The sequence below is a fragment of the Felis catus genome, chromosome C2 (assembly GCF_018350175.1).
Source record: "Felis catus isolate Fca126 chromosome C2, F.catus_Fca126_mat1.0, whole genome shotgun sequence".
Classification (NCBI taxonomy): domain Eukaryota; kingdom Metazoa; phylum Chordata; class Mammalia; order Carnivora; family Felidae; genus Felis; species Felis catus.
The window spans coordinates 119,885,966-119,910,320 of NC_058376.1; the positions used below are offsets into that span (position 1 = coordinate 119,885,966).

Sequence of the window (24,355 nt, forward strand, 5' to 3'; positions counted from 1 at the left end):
GTCTTGAGATTAAGTCCTACCTCTGGCTCCGTGCTGAGCATGGAGCCTGCTTAGGAGTCTCTTTCTCTCTTCCTCTGCCCTTCCCCTGCAAAAAAGTTATTAGAAATCCTCTTCATGTATGCTGAAAGAATTAGCTCATTATTGCATGACAAAAGATACTAAGATCTAGGGAGCCTTGCTCAACAGGAATCCAAGAAGAGAATTAAGCTCTATAGAAAATGATTTGTGGACTTCTTTTTTTCATTTCTTTACAAGGTGATGCTTAGCTAGTATCACCCTTAATGCATAGAATATAAGCTAATCCATTAAATAAACAAATGGCTTAAGACAATGCTTCTCAAGCTTTTTGTTGTCACAATCCCTGTATAACTCTTCAAAATTAGGGAAGACCTCAAAGAGTTTATGTGTATTATATCTATCAATATGTACCATATTAGAATGTAAACAATTTTAAACATATTTTGTTAATTTAAAATTATAATAATAAACTATTTACATCTTAAATAACATATTTTTATGAAAAATAAATTTCCAAAACAAAAAAAATTTACTGAGAAGAGTAACATTGTTTTATATTTTTAAATATGTGTTATAATAGAAGACAGCTGGATTCTCACATCTGCCTCTGCATTCACTTGCACTATCCCACATCATATAGCCCCTGGAAAATTCCACTGTACACAGATGAAAGACTAAGAATGAAAAATGCAAGTGACATTTTCATATTATTCTGAAAATGGTTTTGACCTTGGGGATCTTCCTGTGTAGGTCTCAGGAAGCTCCAGGAGTCCCTAGATGATACTTTGAAGACATTGCCTTCAGTCAATAGAGCTTATTTCTCCTAAGGATCCCTGATGAAGAAGACTATAATAGTGTGGTTGCATATAGTATTTTCTCCACTACTAACTCTGTACCAAAATGATATATCATACTGATGGCCAAAATAAGATTACAATGTTTTAAGGCTAAATCATTCATGGTGTTTTGTATAACTTCTAATTTAGAATTACTTCAATGAAGTAACTTCTAGTGATTAACTTTCTAGATCTAGTATCACTTCTCTGTCCTATTTCAGAAGGGTGAGGTTTTCTAGTTGTATTTCTGGGTTACGATTAGCAGAGCTTGACTGGCAAAACCAATCTGTGTACTGATTCTGCTGCTGATTCTCCACTGAGAAGGATTAGACTCAAAGAGTTCCAGTATTTCATACCTCAATTTTTCTGGAAGCTTCTCCTTGTAATCTCACTATGTACAGTATTTCAGAAAAATGGGGAAAGTTACAGGAAAATTTCCTCCTCCATCATCCCTCTGAGAAAAAGAAAATGCATTTTCACAATACTCACTTTTAGAAAGGAAAAATGCTACCTTGTTTATGAGAATTCCAGGGTTCTCCACCTGTCAGGCCTGACGCAATTCAGCTGCACAAGCCTGAGATATTTGATTCTCCATGTGTCGGGGACAAGTGTCATACATACTGATTTGCACAGACAACCAGAGAGATCACTCTCCAGGGAAAGCCAGCATTTTGACAAGGCTGAGTGATGACTTAGAACAACAGGGGTAGGAACTATTGTGTGGAATTGCCCATAGACCCAGGCAGATCTTGTGCCAGGTCGTTGAGAGCTGCCACCTTAAAATATAATTTGAAATTTAAATTCCTTGTAAAACAACAAAAAAATATGGGTCAGAAAGCTACTAATGGAGATCCTAGGGAAAGGACTGTCACTAAATTACCCTGAAGACTTCGAAGTGACTGAAAGAGCAAGAGCATTAGAAAAGTGGTCAGTTAAAATGCTAGAAGTAAAAAAAAAAGGCAAAAAAGCAAAACATCTTTTAAGAGTCAGCACATGGAGGCATTGATGGGGTCAGGCAGTCACCATCTGTATTTTTATTCCCAGGTATGTTTATTATATTTGAGATGATAAAATACTAGTTTTGATGATCTAATAAGGTAATAAGGTTGTAGTAGGAGACAAGACTCTTGGTATGATGAAGAAATTAATCTAAATATCATATTACTTCACTGTTAGAGCTTTTCTCTTGAAGAATGAGAATTATATATGACCTTAACAGTTTTTCATAAAACTTGAATCATCCCGCCCCCAACCAGCAGACATTTTCAACCCTCTTTTAGCTTCTAATTTATACCTTTGTCTCCTTGCTCTTAGCAAGATCTTGCTTTCCTGAGAAGACAACTTTATTTCAACCCCTCAATTGTTCTCTGCCTTCTCTAGACCTTGATCCAGCCATTTCCCTTCTTTTTCCTCTGTCTTCAGCCTCTTTCCTCTGGCTTATTCTGCACAGCCTATGAATTAGAAATCTAAGAGAAATCTTCACTTGGCTTTATACTCCATAGGCTACTATTTTTTTCTCTTTCCATCCCTTATCACCAGCTTCTGAGAAGTGCAGTCCACACCACTCCTCATCATTCATGCCCCCTGCTACCCCTTGGTGTTTGACTGCTACAATTATTTTCTCAGATATCTCTAATTATTCAATGACATTTCTTAATCATCCACTACTCTTACCTGGAATAGGGGTGTGTGTGTGTGTGTGTGTGTGTGTGTGTGTGTGTGTGTGTGTTGATCTATTTACACATGAGGTTATATGTGCTTACTTGTGTGATATCTATTATTTGTGTCCCTTACTTGACAGACAAAGTGGGTTTTTCCTCAAGCTAAAAGGTCAGGTAGGGAGAAGGTGGCCCCAAACCCCAACAGGGGTGCTGGAACTTGCCACTAAGATATAAGTGGAACTATAAAGTGTGACCAAGATAAATATGACCAAAGTCAGAGGTTTAAGAAATTGGATTGTGTCTCCTTCCCTTCCTATCTACAAGGTGTCTGTCCAGTGTGTTCTCCTCATACTATCACGAGAAGGCTCATCTAAATAGGCATTGGTTTTTGGCCAGCCTTGAGCCCAGGTTGTCCTTACAAACCCAGTCAGGTGTGGGCAGAGCTGGTGTGAGTGTGTCCTCCATTGTTGCAAGAGATGGTCTCCTGGGAAGGTACATACGAGTCTTGGACGTTCTGTGTGGGATTGAGCCCTGCCAGCAAGCTAATTAAATGAGTTGTTTAAGAGCTCCAAGCTTAGCAGCAAGAGTGGGTTGCTAATTTCCTGACTCACCTATTCAACTCACTTGTGGTCCCAGCAAATATTCCCTCTTGTAGGACACACTGCCTGGCTTTATTTCGAAGCTATTCCATTTCTTCACAGGGTAGATAGGAATGTGCAAAGTAATAGCTTTTCTCTTTTGTGTGGGATATCGCTTATGAAGTAGAGTTCAGTTCTTTGTGCAAAAGGAATTGTGGGAATGTCAGAACAGTTTTGAACAAAACTGCATATTCAGTTAAAATCCTTTCCCTTCAAATGCCCTAAGTTCTCACTGGAAAGATGAGGAGTCCCTGTTAGCACAGAGGAGACCCTATAACTGGGGAGGTGGGGAGTGGAATCCCCACCTTTGTCCCTATTTGCGAGCCTAGGAAATGCTGTGGGAGTGTAGATGAGCTGCAAGTCATCTTCAGAGCTTAGAAATACAAATAACTACAGAGACTAAAGTCAACAACAGAGCTGCCATGATAGAATTTTGTAGTTTAGGAGTAAATTTACTTTTGTTCCACAAGATCCTAGCAAAAGGAATATGTTCTTATTTAAAACCCCTAACTGAAGCCTCTTTGTTTTGATGAGGGTCTTTACCCAAAAAGAAGAAAGAGGTACTTTTTCTTAGCAGAGGTAATTGCTACCTCTCCTTACTACCACTACCTGCAAAGGCTAAGGGTTGTAGCAAATGTGAATAGCTACCAACTACTACAGAATACATCTCTGCCTTTTACCTGTCATAATTAAGGACCTATGCAGCTAGAATAATGAAATTGACTATATGCCTGGTAAAATGGAATCTGGCTAATTGTCATGCCAATTCATGACATTTTATTTCTCTTGTCTCTTCTACCTCAAAGCTGGTTGTTGAGTTCAATACTCCTTCCTCCAGGATAACTTTTAGTAAATAAAAATCTATTTACAGAAATTCATGATGGATAGTTTCCAGCTGATTTGTTCATGCTTAGAGTTATGTTTGGCAAATATACCATATGTGTTTTTTATGTTTCTTTTTCTCCACTCATCCCTTAACTGTAAATGTCCCCCAAGAATCTCCTATGAACTCTCTTCTTTGTCTATATACTTTGCCCAGGGACTCGGTCATTCTTATGGCTTTATGTTTCATCTATGTGTTTATTAACCCCCAAATTCTTTCTTCTGCCTCAACGCTGTAGAGTTCAAACCTTTTATTTCCAGATTTCTTATTAAAATTGCCACTTGAAATTCCACCTGACTATTTAAGTCAGAATGTCCAAAACCAAACTTAGTGGATTCCCCTGTCTACAAACTAATTTCTCTTATGCAACCTCATCTACTAATTGTCCAGGATTAAAACCCAGAATCACTCCCTGCTGCCTCTCAAACACCAAGACTCACCAATTCTCTATCCCAAATATCTGGGACATACAGTCTCTTCTGCTGTGTCCCCTCTGCCATTGCCTTTTACTTATTCACTCATTAAAGGCTTACTATATTGTAGCACTGTCCTAAGGGCTACTGACATTCAGGGAAGATGAGAATCAATGAATAAGTGCAATACAAAGCACTGTGGTCATTGACCTATCAGAACCCAGAATGGTGGACGTATAGGGTGGAGCAGGATGTTCAGGAGTTTGTGAGTCTGAATCTAGGACTCTTCTAGTACAACCATCTCTTGCTAGAACATTTGGGAAAGCCTCCAGCCATATGTCCATTCTGCCCTCTGCCCTTCTGCCTGTGCTTTATTTTCAGAACTGAAATCAGATTGTCACTCTTCTGACTAAATTCCTTTCGTGGCTCCCTACTGCAGCAGAACAAGTGCCAAATTTCTTCACTCTACTTACAAAACCTTCCAACTCAGCTTTTGTTCCCCATAGCACTATTCTTTTATACAACATAGTTACTAACCTCACAGTCCATGAAACAGGAAAGGAAAGAACAGAAATGAAAATGCCCACTCTGCCTTAAAAATTTACCATCAGTAGCATTCCCAGCCATCGTCTTTACCCCTTTGGCAATCAACTCAGCGGATCATTTTCCTAATGATTGCTGTTCACACTTTGCAAAACTGTTTAAAGTATCAAGACACTGAATGGTTTTGGTGAACACAGATAATCAGTATGTGATTATTTACTGTCCTGATGTACTCTGAGAACTTCTGTATGATATGTGGCATATAGTAGCCATGCAGCAGTCTGCCAGAAACAAGTCCTTAGGTCTTGCTCTTAGAAACATCAGGTTCATCTTTATAGATAAGTATAATCTCAAGAGAGAATGAGCCAGGTGCTGGCCACCTCTCCCTTCACAGGAGTGGGCCATGAAACAACATTCATACATTAATGTATTCATTCACTCATTCATGCATCAAACACTTATTGAGAGTTTGCCAAGTACCCTGTGTTGCAAAGATGTGCCCTATCCCCAGGGAGCTCACAGTGTTTTCTCTGATAGGTTTTGTGATTTGATTCAAATGCTGGGATCAAAAAGGAGTGAGCCAGATTTCTGCTGAGGGATCGGGGTCCTGGGGAACACTTGAGAGGTTTTTAAAGATTGAAGAAAGTTTTATGTTGGAGTAAGAAGGTGTGTGTGTGTGTGTGTGTGTGTGTGTGTGTGTGTGTGTGTGTTTAAAGAAAGGGGGAATGGTAGCTCATGGATGGGAAAGAAATCTCTGCCTTGGTAAAGTGAACCAAAATGCAAAGTTAATTTAAAAAACTACATGATCTGGGGAGATTGTAGCAAGTTCAATATGGCTTGAGGCAGGCAGCAAAGGGTTGACAGGGGATACAGGGGGAGATGCTGGAAGGTAAACAAGGTGCAGATTATAGAAGACTTGTACCAAGGAGCTCAAACTTTCTCTATAAGCAGTGAGAAGCCCTGAGAAATCTCTAACGGGGGAATGACTCATTAGTTGTTTGTTTGTTTGTTTTAATAAAGATCTAGTGTGGGTACAGAGGATTGATTTGAGAAAATGAGCATTTAATGAATTCTTTTCAGAGGTGACCACACCCAAGGATAAATACATGGCTATGCTTCAGCTAACCCTGTATATTTGTGTGTGTTTCCTCCTAGTGACTGTGTTGGCCATTTTCCATGAACTGCACGTCGACCCTGACCTATACACACTTCTGTTTGGGGAGAGTGTGTTGAATGATGCAGTGGCCATTGTCCTTACATAGTAAGTACCAGAACTGGGCCTCTGTTTTTTTGATCATGTGAAATATGCTTCTGCTTGGTGATAAATCCCAGTGGCTTTAATAGTATCTTTTCTCTTATGTCAAAGAGGTGTGGCAATTTCTAGTTCTTAAGGAATTGTTACCACAGAAGATCTCTAATAATGGGTACAATTCATTAGGTACCTAATTTTTAACACTATTAATGAGTTTCATGTTTCTAACCTATTACAGGGTACCACCCAGAGGGTAACTGTTTTTTTCCCCAGGTGCCTATATTTAGCTGATTCACTTCGAGTTCCTAAAATGCATGTAAATGAGCTTCCTTCATTTCAAATCAACATCATTTACTTTTTTTCTTTATACATGCCATTTTCCAGATAATGGACTAATGCTAACTATTGTATTTATAGTAAGTTTGACAAATTGGAGATAGAACTTGAGAGTCAGAATACTCTTTATTTCTCAATGCAAATGTAATGTGTTATAGGAGTACACACATCTTGAAATCATCGTGTCACATATGAAACTAATGGAGCTTCAGCTAAGCGCTAACATAATTTTCCCTTGATCCTGGAAGAATTTTCCTTTCGAGATGAAAACTAGTGCTCTTTCCTCACCTTCCCTTTAGACACTTACCATTTATATTTAGTAAATGCCACTTCGGTGGCTTTCACTATGTCAAAGGTCTCTTCTTGGTTTTCGATTAAGACCAACATTTTGGGCAACTGTCGAATAACCCAAAGGAAAACAGCTATCTGATAATTAAATGTGACAACAGGATTCAATTCAGGGTGTTAATTACTTCAAATGCATTTGAAAATGTATTGTGAAGTAACAAAGGATTTTTAAAAGTCAGATCTCACGGAGGCAAGCAGGAAATCACGGAGCAGAACGACTCTTCTGCCAGCTGACATTTCTTAAGGCTACCACCCAAAGTTGTCACTGAGCTCAGCAAATTTTAAGCAAGTGTCTCCAGATAAACTGTTATTTCACCTGGCCATTGAGAGTGCCTCTCCTGCATTAAAGGAAAATACCAGTGAGTGCAAATTAAGAGCAAAAACCATGGCAGATTCACAAATGCTAAATTAGGATGCTTTTAAAGAAACACTGAGAACAATTAATTAGGACATCAGGAATCTCTGTCCAAGAAATACTAGTATTAAAGGAACATTTGGAATAATTTTTTTTTAATCTGCTGAGTTCCTCATTTTTGTGTCCTGAGCTGCCAAGTTGTAAAAGGCCAAGTGAAGCGAAACCACCAAAGCACAAATGCGCTTGGGAAAGAACCATGCAGCTACAACCAAAGGAAGGTTTGGCCTTTCCACTTTCAGCCCTACCATTCACAGTAGTTTTCCATTTAAAATGCAGACTTCAGGGATGAATGTTGATGCTGTTGTGCACAAGCCCAGGGGCATTTGAAACAATCTATTTATTATCTCTTTAGGTCAATACATGGTTATTACTGGCACTGCCTTTTCTACTCATCTACCCATGTGTTGCATGTCTTCTAAAGTGTTTCCCACCGTGGAAAGATCTCTTTCCTTTTTTTTTTGTTTCTAGGCATGGGACACTTGCCATTCCAGCCAAAATCTTAGGTTTCACAGGTTTGGCAATTTAGGTGTCATGCAGAGTGAACCCAATGAGTTCCACCTTTAAAGTAAAAGTAAAACTAAATTAGGAATACTTGACATGGAAACCTCCACACTTTCAGACCTGCAGGCTCTTTCTTCTTCCTGGTACACCTGGACCCCACTGGCCTCTTTCTGAGCTCTACTGAGTAGAATGCCCCTACGCTGCCTGGGATCCAAACTGTTTGGCCACCAGTGCCATCTGTTGCTGACCACACCCTCCACTCTGTGCAGTTTTCCACAGTGGTGTCCTCTTCACTTTGCTCACTTGCTTACTTGCTTTTACACTTACATCACAGCACATATGACCATCTCTTTTTATATACCTACTTACACACACATATTCCCTTTCCTTTTAATGCCTCATCCCCACACTGTCTCTTCCAACTATCTTCTTGCTCCCTATTTAAAAGTTTTGCATGACTTTCAGACCAGAAGTTCAAACATTTGTTTCTTCACTTTTCTCTTCCTTCACATTAAACCATGCACAGCACCCTGACACAACTCTCTGGCTGGTAACTCATGCCTTTACATGCACAGAGTTCACTCCTTCCCACCTTCTGTTACTTCCTAATCAAGTCTTTCAGCACTTACCTCAGTCTCCTTCGGGAACCACTAGCCCACATGCTAAGCTCCTACTCCAGCCCTGCATGAACCTTGGTCAATTCCCTTCCAGCACAGCAGGGCAATCTTGGGTTTGAACTTATATTTGCCTTTTTAGATAGTGAGTTTTGTAAGAGCGAATCTATGTGCTTGAAATGCATATTAAAAGAACAAATAAAACTTCTTTTGTGTTTTCCTCTTCTTAGTTCCATCTTTGTGTAGTTTTGAAGTTTAAGAATAGTGATACAGCTCTTCTTGTGCCATGGAAAAGAGAAGTTACACATTTTGATGTGAAGTCGAGTATAATAAAGAACTCAAATCATTGACCACTTTGGCCCTTGGCACTACCTCCAGAGCTCCTTTGGAATGGCCACATACTTTCATTTACTTTCCCATCTCCCACCACCAAATGTCCTTGTTTAAGAACTATCCTTTCCAGTTTTAGTATTTTTTAAATTTTTATTTAAAATTTTAAATTTTTAAAATTTACAGTGCTGTGATCTAGCATTTCATTCAAATATATAGTAATTTAGCCACATTTTAGATTAAGTCAGCTTTTCTGTGCTAGTCTAAGAAGCACGTGGCAAATTATAATACTGTTTCTTAGGTTAAATGTGCTCTGAATTTCAGACAACTAATGTATAATTAAATTTGATGACCACAACTATTGTACACAGCAGCAGGTGGTGGATGGTGTCCCGAGAGCTTAAAAAGAGGTTGTCCAGAAGTGTTTATCTTAAAATAAAAGTAACTTTATTTAACAAAAATTTTTGAAATTAGCCTCTCTCTTACCCATACTGTCATTTTAAGTATGTACGGAGTGTCGTGCCCAAAAGTGTAGTACGTGGACTGGTTCATAAATGAATGAATTCCACATGATGGTTCTGCACTTCTAAAGATTGTGTAATAGTCTATGAAGAAAGGCAAAAGACATACTGTAGAGGGACATGTGTTTTTGAATCTTGAACAAAGACATTACTTTCAGAGGCAATATGGTAGAATAGAAAGTCAAAAGAGCTGATGTCAGGCTTGCCATGAATTAGCGGTGCAGTTATTACAGTTGACAGGAAACCAACCCAAATTGGAGTAAGCAAAAAGGGAATTTGTGTTGGCTGTGTTGACTGAACGGCAGGAGTAGAAATGGCAGCAAAGGAGCCAGTGAAATGAGCAGGACTCCTTTTTTTTTCCCCTCACTCAGCTTCTTCAGGGTTAGCTCCCTCACCTGGTCCCAAGTTGGCTGCCAGCATCTCCTAGGACTATATCTTTCTTCAGGAGAATAGAGCAAGAATCTCCGTCCCATTAGTCCCAGTCCAAATCTTAGTACACCTGACAGATTGTGACGCCGTTTCAGACCCTCTTGTGGCCAAGGAAATGTCCTGCGTTTATTGGCTCAGCTCTAAGGCATATGCGTCAGGAGTTTAAAACTGTGCTCATTTTCACCAGGAAGTACATAAACTAAGACTGGGAAAAGGTAGGATTATTGCTCAGAGTGATATTGCCACAAAAAAGAAGTGGATGGTGCACAGAAACTAAAGAAAACCAAAACTAGAAGCCATGACAGTGACTCCATACAGCTGTGAGCTCTTCATGCTTGTTTCCTTGCCTATATCTATATACTTTACAAAATTGTTCTGAGCGATAAATAAAGCAATATAGTTGGAAAGACTATAATTCTATATAATTGACGCTATATAAAGATATATACTTATAATTTATATAACCATTTATATCAAGATCTTTCATTCTACTTACACAGATCTCTTTCATTTCATTAAAATGACTAAGGATAGACCTGCTTCTAGTGAAGCATTCCTTCATAAATACGACATTTTATGATCCAAGGAATATAGAGAATAACCATTTTCACATGTGGTTTACCCCATTAAGAGTGAGCCACTTAGTTAAAGCATGCCGTCTAAAGTTGATAAATCAAGAAATAGAGGTTGAAGTATATTACTTAAAGTTATAAAGGCACTCACAGCGAAAATTGATATTACTCATGGGAGTTAGTTGGAGGAGGGGAGAGGGGAAGGAAGGAATAAGTTAACGAAAATGTCACATCTCTCATAGTAATTAATGTACACTGTGTAGAGTTGACAAATCAAGAAATGGATGTATCTGCCTATCACTTAGAGTCACAGGGCAACCATCAGAAGAACTAAAACCATAAATGGTTAAAAGGAGATACTTTTGCTATGTAGAACTATGATTTATGCGAAGTGGACAAATGTAATTTAACTCTTTATTTTGCATCTTTTTATACTGAGTGTTTGTATTTGTTTGAATTATATTTATTTAAAATATTCTTTAGGTGATCAAGGTATCAAAAGCAGAAACTAGGAAAGAAAAGCAATCTATTTGATGGCAATACAGTCGAACAATTCTAGGAGGCAAGAGTCACCACAAATAAAATTAAATGATGAAGGATAAACCATGAAAGCAGTCTCAACACACAATGTTGATAGGTTGGTGGTCTTCATAACATACATGATAAATTGTAAATCTCCTTAATGTACCAAATGTATTAGTTATGTGACTTTAGGTAAACTACTTAACTTTTCTGTGCCTCAGATGCCTTGTTATAAAACAAGGCTGGTAATACCACTCACCTCATTAGATGAGATTAAACATAGAATACCAGAACAGAGCCTGGCTTATAACACTCAATAAACATTATATATTAGCTGCTGATATTACTACTGTTGTCAAACACCAATAAGGAAAAGGTAAACATGATAGAAAAATGGGCAAAAGACATAAGTAGGTAATGAACAGAAGAAACATAAATGGCTGATAACACTATGAAATAAGATCTGCTTCACTAATAACAAAGCAAATTAAACCAATAATAAGTATCATTTTTTGACAAGCAAATCTTCAGATCCTCAGATCTCATGAAAGAACAATTATACTTTGGGTAAATTGAAGTTTGAGGAAGTGAGAATCCTTCTACGTTGTTGGTGAAAGAGAAAAGTGATAGAACTTTTACAAAGGCAATTGGCATTATTTATTAAGAATCATTAGAATTTGTTAATCCTTTGATCCACCTATTTCATTTCTAGAAATTTATCTTAACAAGTAAGGGACTGTGTAACAATTTCTCCATGGAAATGAGTGCATTGATTTGAGCAAGAAGTTGTACAGAAGTTACTAGATGGTTGAATAAATTATAATATATTAATATCATGTAATCCTTATGCAGTCATTAGAAAAATGATATATAGAGAGAATGTATTGATGTGAAAAGATGTTCACAATACATTTTTAAACAAAATAAGAAACTGTTTAAATGGAATATACAGTAAGATCTATTTTGGTTAAAAAGCCAAATTTGTGTGTGTGTGCATGTATAATTATAACGTAAAAATAATTTATAGATAAAATCGAGGTGTAAGGTAGGATCAAAGGTGATTTTCATTTTCTTCTTTTGGCTAAATACATATTTATTAGAAATACATTAAGCTACCCATGATCAGCTCTGGTCCAAAGAATCCCCCATGAACATACTTAATAATAGGCAATCTTCATTTTTACTTTTTTAAGTTTATTTACTTATTTTTGAGAGAGAGATTGAAAGAGCATGAGCTGGGGAGAGGCAAAGAGAGAGGGAGACACAGAATCCCAAGCAGGCTCTGAGCTGTCAATGCAGACAGAGCCCAGTGCGGGGTTAGAACCCAGGAACCTTGAGATCACAACTTGATCTGACACTCAACCAGCTGAGCCACCCAGGCGCTCCAGCAATCTTCATTTAAATACAAATTCTACCAGAGCGCCTGAGTGGCTTAGTTGGTTGAGCTTCCAGCTTAGGCTCAGGTCCTATTCTCATGGTTCCTGAGTTCCAGCCCTGCGTAGGACTCTGTGCTGACAGCCTAGAGCCTGGAGCCTGCTTCGGATTCTGCATCTCCCTTTCCCCCACTCCTGCGCACGCTCTCTCTCTCTCTGAAAAGTAAAGAAACATTAGGAAAAATTTTTTTAAAAAATACAAATTCGATAAAGGTTAAAGTGTAAATTTTTTTTCCACCCATGAAAGAGCAGAAAGAGGTTGTTGAGTGTTCTCAGTCATTTATCTGGAAAACAGACATATTGCCGGTATTGTACTGAAACATCTACTTTTGAAATAATTCCACAGTGTGCAAATGCCTCCAGCTTTTCTTAGAGATAAAATAAGAACCCCATTAAACAGCTGGCTCTTAGATGACAATAAATACGTACTAGGTGCCTTTTTTCCCTATTAAGCAAATGCTTCTAGGGAAATTCAATGTAGATGATTTAAAAAAAGGGAGAAATGGAATACTAATTTTCCTTTTCTAAGTAAGAGTGTTATGCTACTTAGAGGTTCTTACTAGAAAATATCATTTAAAGAGTGATACCGGTGATTGCTTGGCACTTAGATTGAGTGACATTTTGAAAAACCACACTCTTTGTATTCCATGCACCTTAAGGAAAAGTTAACATGGGAGTTAATGGGATGGCAGTGAGACTCAAAGAACCATGTGACTAAGGAAATGAGATATCCATTCATGCAACAAAAATGTACTGAGGATCTACATGTGCCAAACGTTACACTGTACATTGGTGATATAGATGGAAAGGTACAGTCACCCATCCCTGTCCTCAACAACTCCTCACTGAAATAGGCAAACAATAGCTATAATGGGATTTAATATGTGCACAAACATTGCTCTAAAAATTATCCCAGAAAGTAGCTGTGTAGGTTTGGTTATAAACATATATCACTAAGGATATTCATTATTTCTCTTGGTACCATTATCTCTAAGTAGATTGCAAGCTCCTTGAAAGCAAGTTCTACATTTCTCTGTCCCCCACAACACACAGTTAATTATTTGGAAGGTTTTCAAATAATTACTGAAGGAGCCATTTAATATAGCTTTTCAGATGAAGGCAGAGACATTTTACTAATTCTCTCATTAAAATCTATCCCAGAGGATGAGGTTGAATATTCTTCATACTGCTTCTTCTGAATATTTGAAAAGCTTGTTAGTTATCTTCATTAGCTCAACTTCCTCTCTCATTTGACCCATAGTTGTAAACCTAGGGGTGATGAGGTGTCTCCTTTTGATGAGAATAAACCAAAACTATTATCACAACCAGAAAGTATATTTCTCACAAATCTTTTTAACTTAAAAACAAGGTTCTTATATCTTGACATTTTTCTGAAGGTAATTCACTTTGATATTTGCCTTGGAAGCTGATAATCAGCATGAAATGCATTTATTTTGATGCCTTTCTACATACTGCTGTGATATATAATTTAAGAAAAGAAGTTATAGGCCTTTTTGCTTAAAAACTCCTTGTCCTGGCAGTCAATTCCATGCCAACTTCATTTTTTGGACACCAGGTGGCATCACCTAGCAGGAATGGGAAGGCATCCTGGCATCTTTAAGAAGTGGCTAGGAGGCAGAGCTCAGATGACCTCCAGTTTTAAGTCAGAACTCCCAGTGCTTGCTGCCCACACCCCTGCCTGCTGCTGTGGCTGTGTTTGTTTTTTCTTATTCATGATCCCTGGTTTCTGTTTCCTGGCTATGACTCTGACATCTCCCTACCCTAGCTCTTAATGTCTCTGTTCAGATTACTGGAAAGTGACCTTGGCTTATCCTGTGACTCTGTCCCTGGTCTCTCAGATTAGATCTGATGTTCACTCACTGGTTCTCCAGAACTCAGCCCCGTGACTTAGAACTTCCTTTTCTCCATGTCAAGCCATGCATGACAAATGGACCTACCAAAAATATATAAATGAAAGAAGTCCATACTGATGCTTTCTTATCTTAATTCTGTTGTATTTTCATTTATTGGTGTATCAGTCAGATGTAAGTGAAGGAAACCTAAATCAAATTAGCTTAGGCAAAAAGAATTCATTGGCCTTTTTAGCAGGGCTAAACTTTGGGCTAACTTAGATGGGCTAACTCTGGGCATGGCAAGACTCAGAGATTCACACATGTCTATTTTTTCTTTTTTATTGTCTGCTCTTTCCTTGTTCTTCCTTGGCTCTGATTTCCTCTTAGGGCTAGCTTCATTCTTTCCCGTACAGATACATGACTTACTCTAACAAGCAGAAGAGGGTGGCTAATGTGATCTCCAAGCTTGTATTGTTGTTCTAACTCAAAGTGACATTTCATTCTCCCAATATTTATATATCAGACACAGAGAAGGACTCAGATTGGCTATGCTTGTATCAGAAGGTCACCCCTAGGCCAATCACATTGTATTTTAAAGGAATTAAACATGATGATTGGCCAGATCTGAATCATTTCCCCATCCCTGTGGCCAGTAGCATGGAATCTTATTATCAGAAGAAATTGAGTGGAGGGGCATGAGGGTGGCCTAGTCAGTTAAGTGACAGACTCTAGATTTCAGCTTAGGTCAAGATCTCATGGTTGTAAGATCGAGCCCCTCATTGGTCTCTGCCCTGAGTATGGAGGCTGCTTGGGATTCCCTCTGTCCCTCTCTTTCTCTGCCCTTCCCCCCTCAAAATAAATAAACATTGATTTTTTTAAAAGAAGAAAATAAGTGGAGGGCAAGTATAATAGGCATCCCAGAACTACCATATTTCATGATAATAAAATATTCAGAACATGGTAGATTAAAATGAAACAGATAGGCTCTATGCCATTACAAACTGAAAGAAATGCTTTGTTTGAAAAGGCAAAAATTCTTCTTTAAATGTAGAGTTGATTCTGAATAAAAAAAAGGAAATTCCCCAGGTGTGAGAAACGAGAGAAATCGCAATCAGTGGCCACAGGATTTTGTGAAGGATATAGACCCAGAGGTTTGGGGGCTGGACTCCTATTTCCACGTGGAAGTCAGTGTCTTATCTATAGATAGATTCATTCATGGTAATGGAACTTGAACAAATCTTTTTGAATAAAGCCTAATCCAAAGTGCTCCCTCAGTCACATAGACTCTTTCACCAGCCTTTAAGGAATGGTGAGGAGACTTGCCATCTATCTGGGATTTGAATCAAATCCCTGCTCTGGGCAGTTGTGATAAAGGAAATGGAAGCCAATAAATTAATATAAAAGTTTTCATTACTATTGAATTGCCTGCCTTAGCCTCATTTCTCTTTCCTTATTTCCAAATATGCTAAACTACTCTGAACTGATCTTTTCTTAACCCAGGCACATAGAAATCCCACAGGAAAAAAATATATAATTTTTCTTGAAAATGAGCTCACAGTAAAAGTTTATAGGCCACAAAGGGGGAAAAAAATCCATCATGAAGAAAAGCCAGGAGATAAACAACAACAAAAAAGCGAATCAGAAGAACAAGGACCCTAAAGAACTAAACAAAAATTACAAAAATCTGAGAATAATTATAAAATGGGCATATTAAAAATTACTGAAGAGATAAATGGAGGAGCAAGGAAAATAGGGATAGTAAAATAAGTGAAATAGAAAACAGAAGAACTTTTCAAAAAGAAAAATGCAGATACTGGCTTTAAAACTGAATGAGACAAATGTCATATTAAATCCAGCTGGTGGGCCAGAAGATAAAGTTGGCAAATGACCCAGAATGCAGCACAGATTAGAAAAATATAAAAAGTTGGCTAAGAGACATGGAGGATAGCATGAAACAATTCAGAATACATCAATAGGAATTTTTAAAGGGGGCACTAAAGAAAATCAATCTGTGGCAATATTTAATGATATAATGGATGATAATTTTTCAGAATTGAAGAGAGAAATTGAAACATCACATTATAACCTGAGCTGGATAAATTAAAACTAATTCACATCCAAATACATTGTAGAGAGACATGAGATCATCAAAGACAAAGTGGCAATTTTAAAAGCAACCAGAGAGGAAACATGGATTACTTACAATGGAAAACAATTTAGATGGCACCAGTTTTCTCATTAATAATAATAGCTGCCAGAGGACAGTGGAGTAATATGTACAAATTGCCAAAAGAAAATAACCAAAAACCTAAACTCTAAATTCAACTGAAATATCATTCAAGGGTAAGAATGAAATAAAGATATGTTCAAGTAGGCAGAATTTACCACTCATAGGTAACCAGTGATAGAAATAGGAAACAGCTCAGAAAGAAGTGGGAGACAAGGAGTGGTGAGCAAAAAAATGTTGAAACAACCATAAATTAAAAAAAAAATTTTTCTTCAATGTTTATTTATTTTTGGGACAGAGAGAGACAGAGCATGAACGGGGGAGGGGCAGAGAGAGAGGGAGACACAGAATCGGAAACAGACTCCAGGCTCCGAGCCATCAGCCCAGAGCCTGACGCGGGGCTCGAACTCCCGGACCGCGAGATCGTGACCTGGCTGAAGTCGGACGCTTAACCGACTGCACCACCCAGGCGCCCCAAAACAACCATAAATTTAATCAGGAATGCCTGTGACAATAACAATAATGATTATTAATGAAGAAATGTAAAAGAAGGCAAAACCAAGCACTCTGTTATCATCTACAATATTCGAAAACAGTGAACACCAAATGATACAGGAGGGAGAGATTATATCATGTAGAGAAAGTGGAGATGGCAAAAGACCTACTTATTAACACAATCCAGTTTTCACTCAAGTAGTCATGTTCATCAAAATATTTCTCAAAATGGTGCACAAGAGTCTGAAAACAGATTTCAATTTGGCTTAGAAATGTTGAAATCAATTCATATGAAATTCTAGATAATTTTCAATAATTTCAAACCATGCAAAGGATTCCTATCTGGTAAAGTATCTTCCCTAGGGTCACCGCATTTTTCTTCAAGATTTTAGGCTCTCGCCTATGTAGCTGTAGTGTTTCCAGCTGTGGAACTCAACATTCTCTCTCTGGAGGCTGTCCTTTATCTTTACCATATCTTCCTAGTTTCCCTTACTCTCTATCTGCTTACCTCATGTTTTCTTATTGTCAGATTTATGATCCACATTAGGAAGCCATCTCTTCAGTTCTCTCCAATTTCTTGGAAAAGGTTACCTCCATGGGTGGACAGCAGGAGATATTTTCTGCCGTACCGGTTGTTGATGTGCTATAAGATGTAGATGTTTTAAAAATTGCCCTTTACATGCCCAGGTAACTTTGAACTGATGTTCTAGGCAACAAACCAGTTTTGAGAGTTGAAGTTATTTCTGTCTTCTGCTGTACAGTGTCACTAAGTCATGGGTAGCTTCTTAATCCTTTTAGACTCTATTTGAATTTTAGCTGTTTACATTGAAGAACTTGGTAATGTTCTCTAGTCTGGGCCCAGGATGACCACCCATGGAGTAAGACAGTGACTTATACTAAGCAAAGTACATCTGAGGCAGATGTGGACAGGGTGCTGATATAATAAACACCAAGAAATGACTGACCCAATGACTGGAATATAGATGCTGGCATGATCAGCTCATTTTCTTTCCATAGTCAAGCTACTTAGGAAACAGAATCATAATAAGCATCTGCTTTATTAATTCACCACAGGAAATTACTTTCACCAGAATTTCAAGTACCCCAAATCATATGATAAAAGCAGTCTTTCCCATAGGCAAACCTGCATATAAAGCAAATAATATCCAGAGGGTTGTATGGTGATCATGGAAAAAGATGACAGATAGATGCATCCTTCACCCAAAAGTTTTTTTTTTTTTTTTTACCATGGAACCTGAAATTTTGAAGTGCTTGGAAACCACCCACTGAATCCATACCAACAGGATAACTTAAAACTACTCATAGTTTGTGAGGATAACTGAAATTTTCTCTTTCCTCTTTACATAAATCTGGAATGGTCACATACAGTGTTTGATTCTACAGTTCTTCTAGATTCTTCCATGACTAGCCAGTCCTTCTGATTGACACATTACACTTTTGTCTCTATGCATAAATGTCATTTGTCTCTATTCTAATGCCCTTTAATATCTGGTGGGGGATTGATGGTGATTCCCTCTTCTTCTCTATGTTGCGACCAGTGGAATACATCCCTAAGACAGTAGCCTAGTGACAGAATAATTTGTAACTAGATATCAGAGCCATCTGTGAGAAGCCGTCTATGACATGAACCAATCATGACTCCAGCCTCATGTGAGGTTAAATTTCCAAAGGTTGTTAAACTGGCTTCTGTTAATAATATGATTTAAAACACTGCACATTAAATTTTAGTGGGGTGGTCATAAACTTCCTTTAGTGTCTGAAGAAGCCTATGGTTCTCACCTAAGGGATTCGAGGGAAGTGCATCTAAACAAAAAGACAACTTATAAATAGTTTCAGGAGCTCTGGGTTGAGACTTTTTTTTTGTCCTAAGGTATATTTTCTTTCCAATGTGTTCAATCCTGGCTTCATTCTGAGCAACCAAAAAAATACCGTTTATTTCAGGTGATTATTTCTGAATTTTTTCCTAGAAAAAATTTTCCAGAGAACAATGGGCCAACTCAATATGCAATCATAATTTTGGTCTAAATTAAAAGTGCTCTCTTGGCCTGAAGAACATAATCTGTTTATATTACTTGAGCTCCATAATGAATTTACATGGCAGGCTTATTGCAAGTTTTATGTGGGCTCTGCCTTACTGGGGCATGTAATGCTCAGGGAATCTGATTAAAACTTTGGGAAGGAGCAGCTGTTCAGCTATAGAGGGTGAACTCAGGGCCCATTTTTCAGAGCCTGACTGCAAGGCCTGACACCCTAGCCAGCTATTGGATGATAAATGAACTGTCTTTGAATGCCCAGCTCCTGTGTTAATAGCTTTAAAATATCGGTTGTTTATGAGAAAGAAGTTGGGAGCTCTTATCAATTTTCCTGACCCAGAGGTCCTCAAATACATCATTTTTTTTCATTGCCAGAATGACATGCAGTGTTGAGAGGAAAAGGGAGATATTTTTTCACCATTTAGTTTGCTTTTCATGGGTTAACAGTACGAGTTTCTCATTTCAAAAGATAGTGGAATGAGTGCCAGGGAATTCTTATATGAAATCAAACACATAAAATCCAGAGTATATACTCTCTGGCATCATCCCGTAGTGTCAGAATTATAATGTAGTTAAATCTGATTTTTCTCAAGGTGCTTAATTCAAATTGGATATATGGAAGTCAAATTCAAAGCCTGTGCCAAATAGCCTACTGTCAGAATGGCAGTTAAATGGTAAAATTTGATTTAATGTTTAACTCTAATATGTTTGGAAATTTATACTTTTTTATCTTTAACCTCATCCACATCTTTACCTGCTAATTTTGTTTTTATGGACATCAGAATATCTTTTTAAGTGAGTGAATTCATACTTATGTGACTATTGTCATTTAGATTTTCAGGCATTGTCTATTGTTCTTATAGCTTTTGACTTTTAGTCTTTTCATTAGCATGTCTATAAGAAAAAGTGATGAAAAGTAGAAAAATATATATATGTATTATTCAATTTTCTTTTTATTAGTAATTCTGGTAAGTATTTTAGTGGAAAACTTTAATCTAGAACATATCTCGTGTGGATAGTGTGTTTTACTTTTCTATGGGGGAGTGAAAGCTGGTGTGAGAGTCTAGATGATGACTCTGTCATCATACAGTTGAGCAAGTCAGTCACCTTTAAGTCCACTTTCTGATTTTATCAAGATGGCTGCTTTAGTATACCTATCTATCTTAATCTTAAAAAATAAAAATTTGTTGGGATTTTAGAAGTGAGATTGCACAGAAAACATGGATTATAAAAGCAGATAAGACCAATGTTATAAAGAAATAAAACTGTAGAAAACCAAAACCTACATGTTAATTATTTACTAAGATGAATACAAGAGACTATTTATATCCATAAAACATGAAATTTAAAAAGTAAAATCAGAGAAATTGAAAATATGAAAATCAAAATAAAATTTTCAATAGATGAGCTCTTATGATTGTCTACTTAAAAGCATGAGACTCAAATTGCAAAATATTAGAGAGCTCAGAAATTTGGCTGGACAGAAGACTGACACACAAAAACCAACAGCTTTCCTAGACATCAGCAATAACTGATGATAAAATGAAATGGGAAAATTATTTTGTTCACAATAGCATTTTTAAATCTAAACCCATTAGAATAGCCCTAAATAAATAAACCTACAAGATATCTGAGAAGACAAATAGTAACTTCAGTGAAGGACAAAAAAGACCACCTCAATAAATGAGGAGACCTACTATGAATAGGATTGGAAGATTCAATATTGTAGTCATCTCTCCTGCCAAGTAATCTATACCTTCAGTTTAATCTCCCTCTTAAAATCCCAACAGATATTTTTAAGGTGATTCTAAAGTTCATATGGAGCTTTTGCTTAAGATAGCAGGGTAAAATATTTTACAAGTCTCCCTCAAAGCAAATTAAAACCATGAAGAACATTGAAAAATAGAAGTTTTTCATAGCCCATGAAATGGAAATAGCCACAATTCCAAATCATAAACTGTGTAAGATTTAAGTATGAGATATTGCTGTCAATAATGTGAAATCTTGAATGAGAGATGGAAATATGCCAAGTCAAGTTGGTTTTTCTCAGATCTGACAGCAGATCACTTACTGAAAGGACCAGCCAATATTCCGTTGTTTAGAGAACAGATAAGATCAGGTAGGTGGGCCAAGGGAGAAATGGGGGAAATAGTCTGACCTTTCAAAATGAAAGATGAGTAGAAGTCATGCTGACCCACAGTCTAGTTTCCTAGCTTGGACATTGAAGAGACTATTTTCATTGGAGTGGGGGGCAGTGATTTCTAAATCAAAACAATCTATCTGCAACTTGTGGGTCTTTTCTCTATACCACCTCAATTTGAATGCCATGGACTGCAAAAAGATGTATTCCTAAGAGAAAGGGAACAAATTTGGTGACAGATACTTGAAACAAGTTACTTATGGCAGTTTTAAAACATGGCCCCACATTCTTTGACTCCCCTCTCATGGAGAGTTGAAGTCTATGTTCCTTTGCCTTGGATTCATAGAAGGCAGAGGAAGAGATGCTGTGCCAGTTTCCAAACCCAGACCTTAAGAAACCATCAGCTTCCACTTCCTGTCCCTTGGGACACTCCCTCTTGGAACCCAGCCACCTTGCTGTGAGATGGTCAAGACGGTCTGCAGAGAGTACTATCTGAAGAGGGAATGACAGCCAAGAAGACTAGCCAGATGGGTGGGTGATCCATCCTTGAAGTTGACCCTCCAACCCCATTCCAGCTGCCCCAGCTGATATCAGGCGCAGCAGAATTAAACTGAACCTACTGAGTTCTGTCCAATTTGCAAATTTGTGAACAAAATAACTGATTGTTGGCTTAAGCCACTAAGGTATGGGGTGATTTGTTACACAACAATAGATAAACAGAACAAAACCCAAATTAAAACTGCAGTCAGCCTCAGCTTATTCAACTTTATTTCATCCCTTACTTTGTATCATTGTACTATTCTTTAACAAACATCCAGTCTCTTTTCAAGATGAGTAATAACTAAAAAGGAGGCCGTGTTCATTAGAACTACAAAATATTTTTTTTTAATTTAAGCCAAAGAAGAGCCCACAATCCCCAAATATATTTACCAAAGAATTACAGAAAAGTTTAGACAAAAGAATTCTCCATTATCATAAAGGCCAATATAGATTCTCTCTGTATCTATTATATAATTTAAGATTTAAAAGAAGAGACATAATCAAGGGAGATTAAAAGTGTGCTGGCAGAGCCCAGGAGAAAAACTAGAGAGATAAATAAAATCACTTAAGAGATAAAAGACACTCTACAAGCAACAAAAATAGAATGAACTTCTCTGAAAACATGTCAAAACCATAAAAAACAGACTTGAAATAACACAAAACAAAGTAGAATAGAACAAAGATGTAGTAATGACTATAAAGAATATGATAGAAATGGATGGCAGACATTTGGGTGTTTTTGAAGAAGAAAACACATGGAAAATATTTTAAAACATGATAAAACAATATTCTCCCGAAATGATATAATATGTGGACTAAAAGACTTAAAGAACTCACTGGATGCCAGGAAAATTTCATTTGGAATCATCAACACCATGAAATAATTTGGCAGAGTTACTGAATTTCAAGTTTAAAGAAAGAATTATGGGGGCATCTAGGCAGAAAATCCAAGTCTCTTATAAGAGCAGAAATAATCAGGTTGGCCTTGGACTTGACCACAGTGACATTCAATTTCAGAAGATGGAAAAGCAGCACATTTTCACTTATGAGGGAAAGAATGTGAAACCCAAGCCAAATTATCCTTCCAATATAAAGGCAACAGATTGGATGTTTTTATAAATAGTATGGGGCAATGGGCTATTCCTTTGGGAGAAAAAGTTAAATGCCTAATTCACATCATTCCTAAAAAGAAATTGTATATGGATTTTGGAGTTAAATGTTAGGAAAAAAACATGAAAATATTAGGAGCAATTTCTATAGTTTTAGATGTCAATGATCTTCCTAAATAAAGTTCAAATTTTTAAAACAATAAAGTAAAAAATTAACCAACTTAACTATACAAAAATTTTAAAAGTAATTAACAGCAGAACTAGTTAGAAAACAAATGATGGCAACATTTGTGACAATTAGAGTTTTATTTTTTAATAATTTTTAAAGTTTATTTATTTTGAGAGAGACAGAGCACAAGCAGGGGAGAAGCAGAGAGAGAGGAAGAGAGAGAATCCCAAGCAGGCTTAGCAGGGTCAGCACAGAGCCCAACGAGGGGCTTGAACTCACAAACTGTGACATCATTACCTGAGCCAAAATCAAGAGTAATACACTCAACCAACTGAGCCACCCAGGCACCTCAGATGATTAGAGTTTTAAATACAGAGAACTACAGATAGGTGTGAAAAAGAAAAAACAGTAGAAAATTTGATAAAATATGAAAAAATAATTTACATATCTCTCTCTGTGTGTATATACATATGCAAAATATATAGCCAAGTAAAATGGTGTTTATTTATAAATAAGAAAATGCAAATTAAAATGAGATATTTTTCATCCATCCAATTAGCAAGATTTAAAGAGTTTATGTTCAGATCAGTGTTGGCAAGAATGAAGAAAATCAAGCATTCTTACACACTTTTTGTCACTATCACCTAAAATTTTAAATATACCCAGAAAAACTACTTCTAGTAATACACCTCAATAAACAATTGTTTATGCAGAGAAAGATACCTAGACAGTGCATCAGTAGAATGACAAAAATGTAAACAGCCAAAATGCCTATTGATAGGGAAGAGATTAAATGTATTATACTATATACAAACTAGGGAAAACTTTGCAGCCTTTAAAAAGTAGAAGACATAGAAAAATCTGTAAGACAATTTAATTTACAAAATAATGTATCTGGGCCTGTCTGTGTGGCTCAGTTGGTTGAGCTTCTGACTTCAGCTCAGGTCATGATCTCAGGGTTCATGGGTTTGAGCACTGCTTGGGGCTCTGTGCTGACAGCTCAGAGCCTGGAGCCTGCTTCAGATTCTGTGTCTCCCTCTCTCTCTCTGCCCCTCCCCCACTCACCTCTGTCTCTCTCTTTCTCTCTCTCTCTCTCTCTCTCTCAAAAAATAAATAAACATTGAAAATCAAAATAATGTTTCTGAAAAATATATATTGTATACTAGCATTTATGCAAAAAATAACATTTGTATATAATTGCATGTAAGGGAATGTCTTTTGCATTTTACTCTATATATTTTTGCATTGCCTTAATCTTTAATGCAGAGAGTATATTTTTGTTTTACTTCTGTAATAAAAATAATTTAAGTAATAAAGACCTTTTTAATAGAAATAAAAGTATCTCCTCTGCTTACCCAATAGAGATTTTAAGTTGTGTTTACCACTAGATTTCTGAGCACCTACAACTGGCATAATAGCTGTCCTTCTTTTGTTAGTAGGTCTCTGTCTAATGAGTGAATGAATAGGTATGCAGTGCGGATCCATTGGGAGGATGTTCATAAA

At 37.1% G+C, this 24,355-nt stretch overlaps 1 protein-coding gene across 13 annotated transcripts in view; it reads left to right on the forward strand.

Moving 5' to 3' along the window:
* Positions 1-24,355, forward strand: part of SLC9A9 (solute carrier family 9 member A9) — a 693,980-nt gene that overhangs the window by 322,946 nt on the left and 346,679 nt on the right. For all 13 annotated transcript variants that reach the window (XM_023260486.2, XM_023260485.2, XM_019810605.3 and 10 more), the window contains one exon: positions 6,148-6,253. In XM_023260486.2, the coding sequence (XP_023116254.1) occupies positions 6,148-6,253 (106 nt within the window). The remainder of the gene's footprint in view (positions 1-6,147; positions 6,254-24,355) is intronic.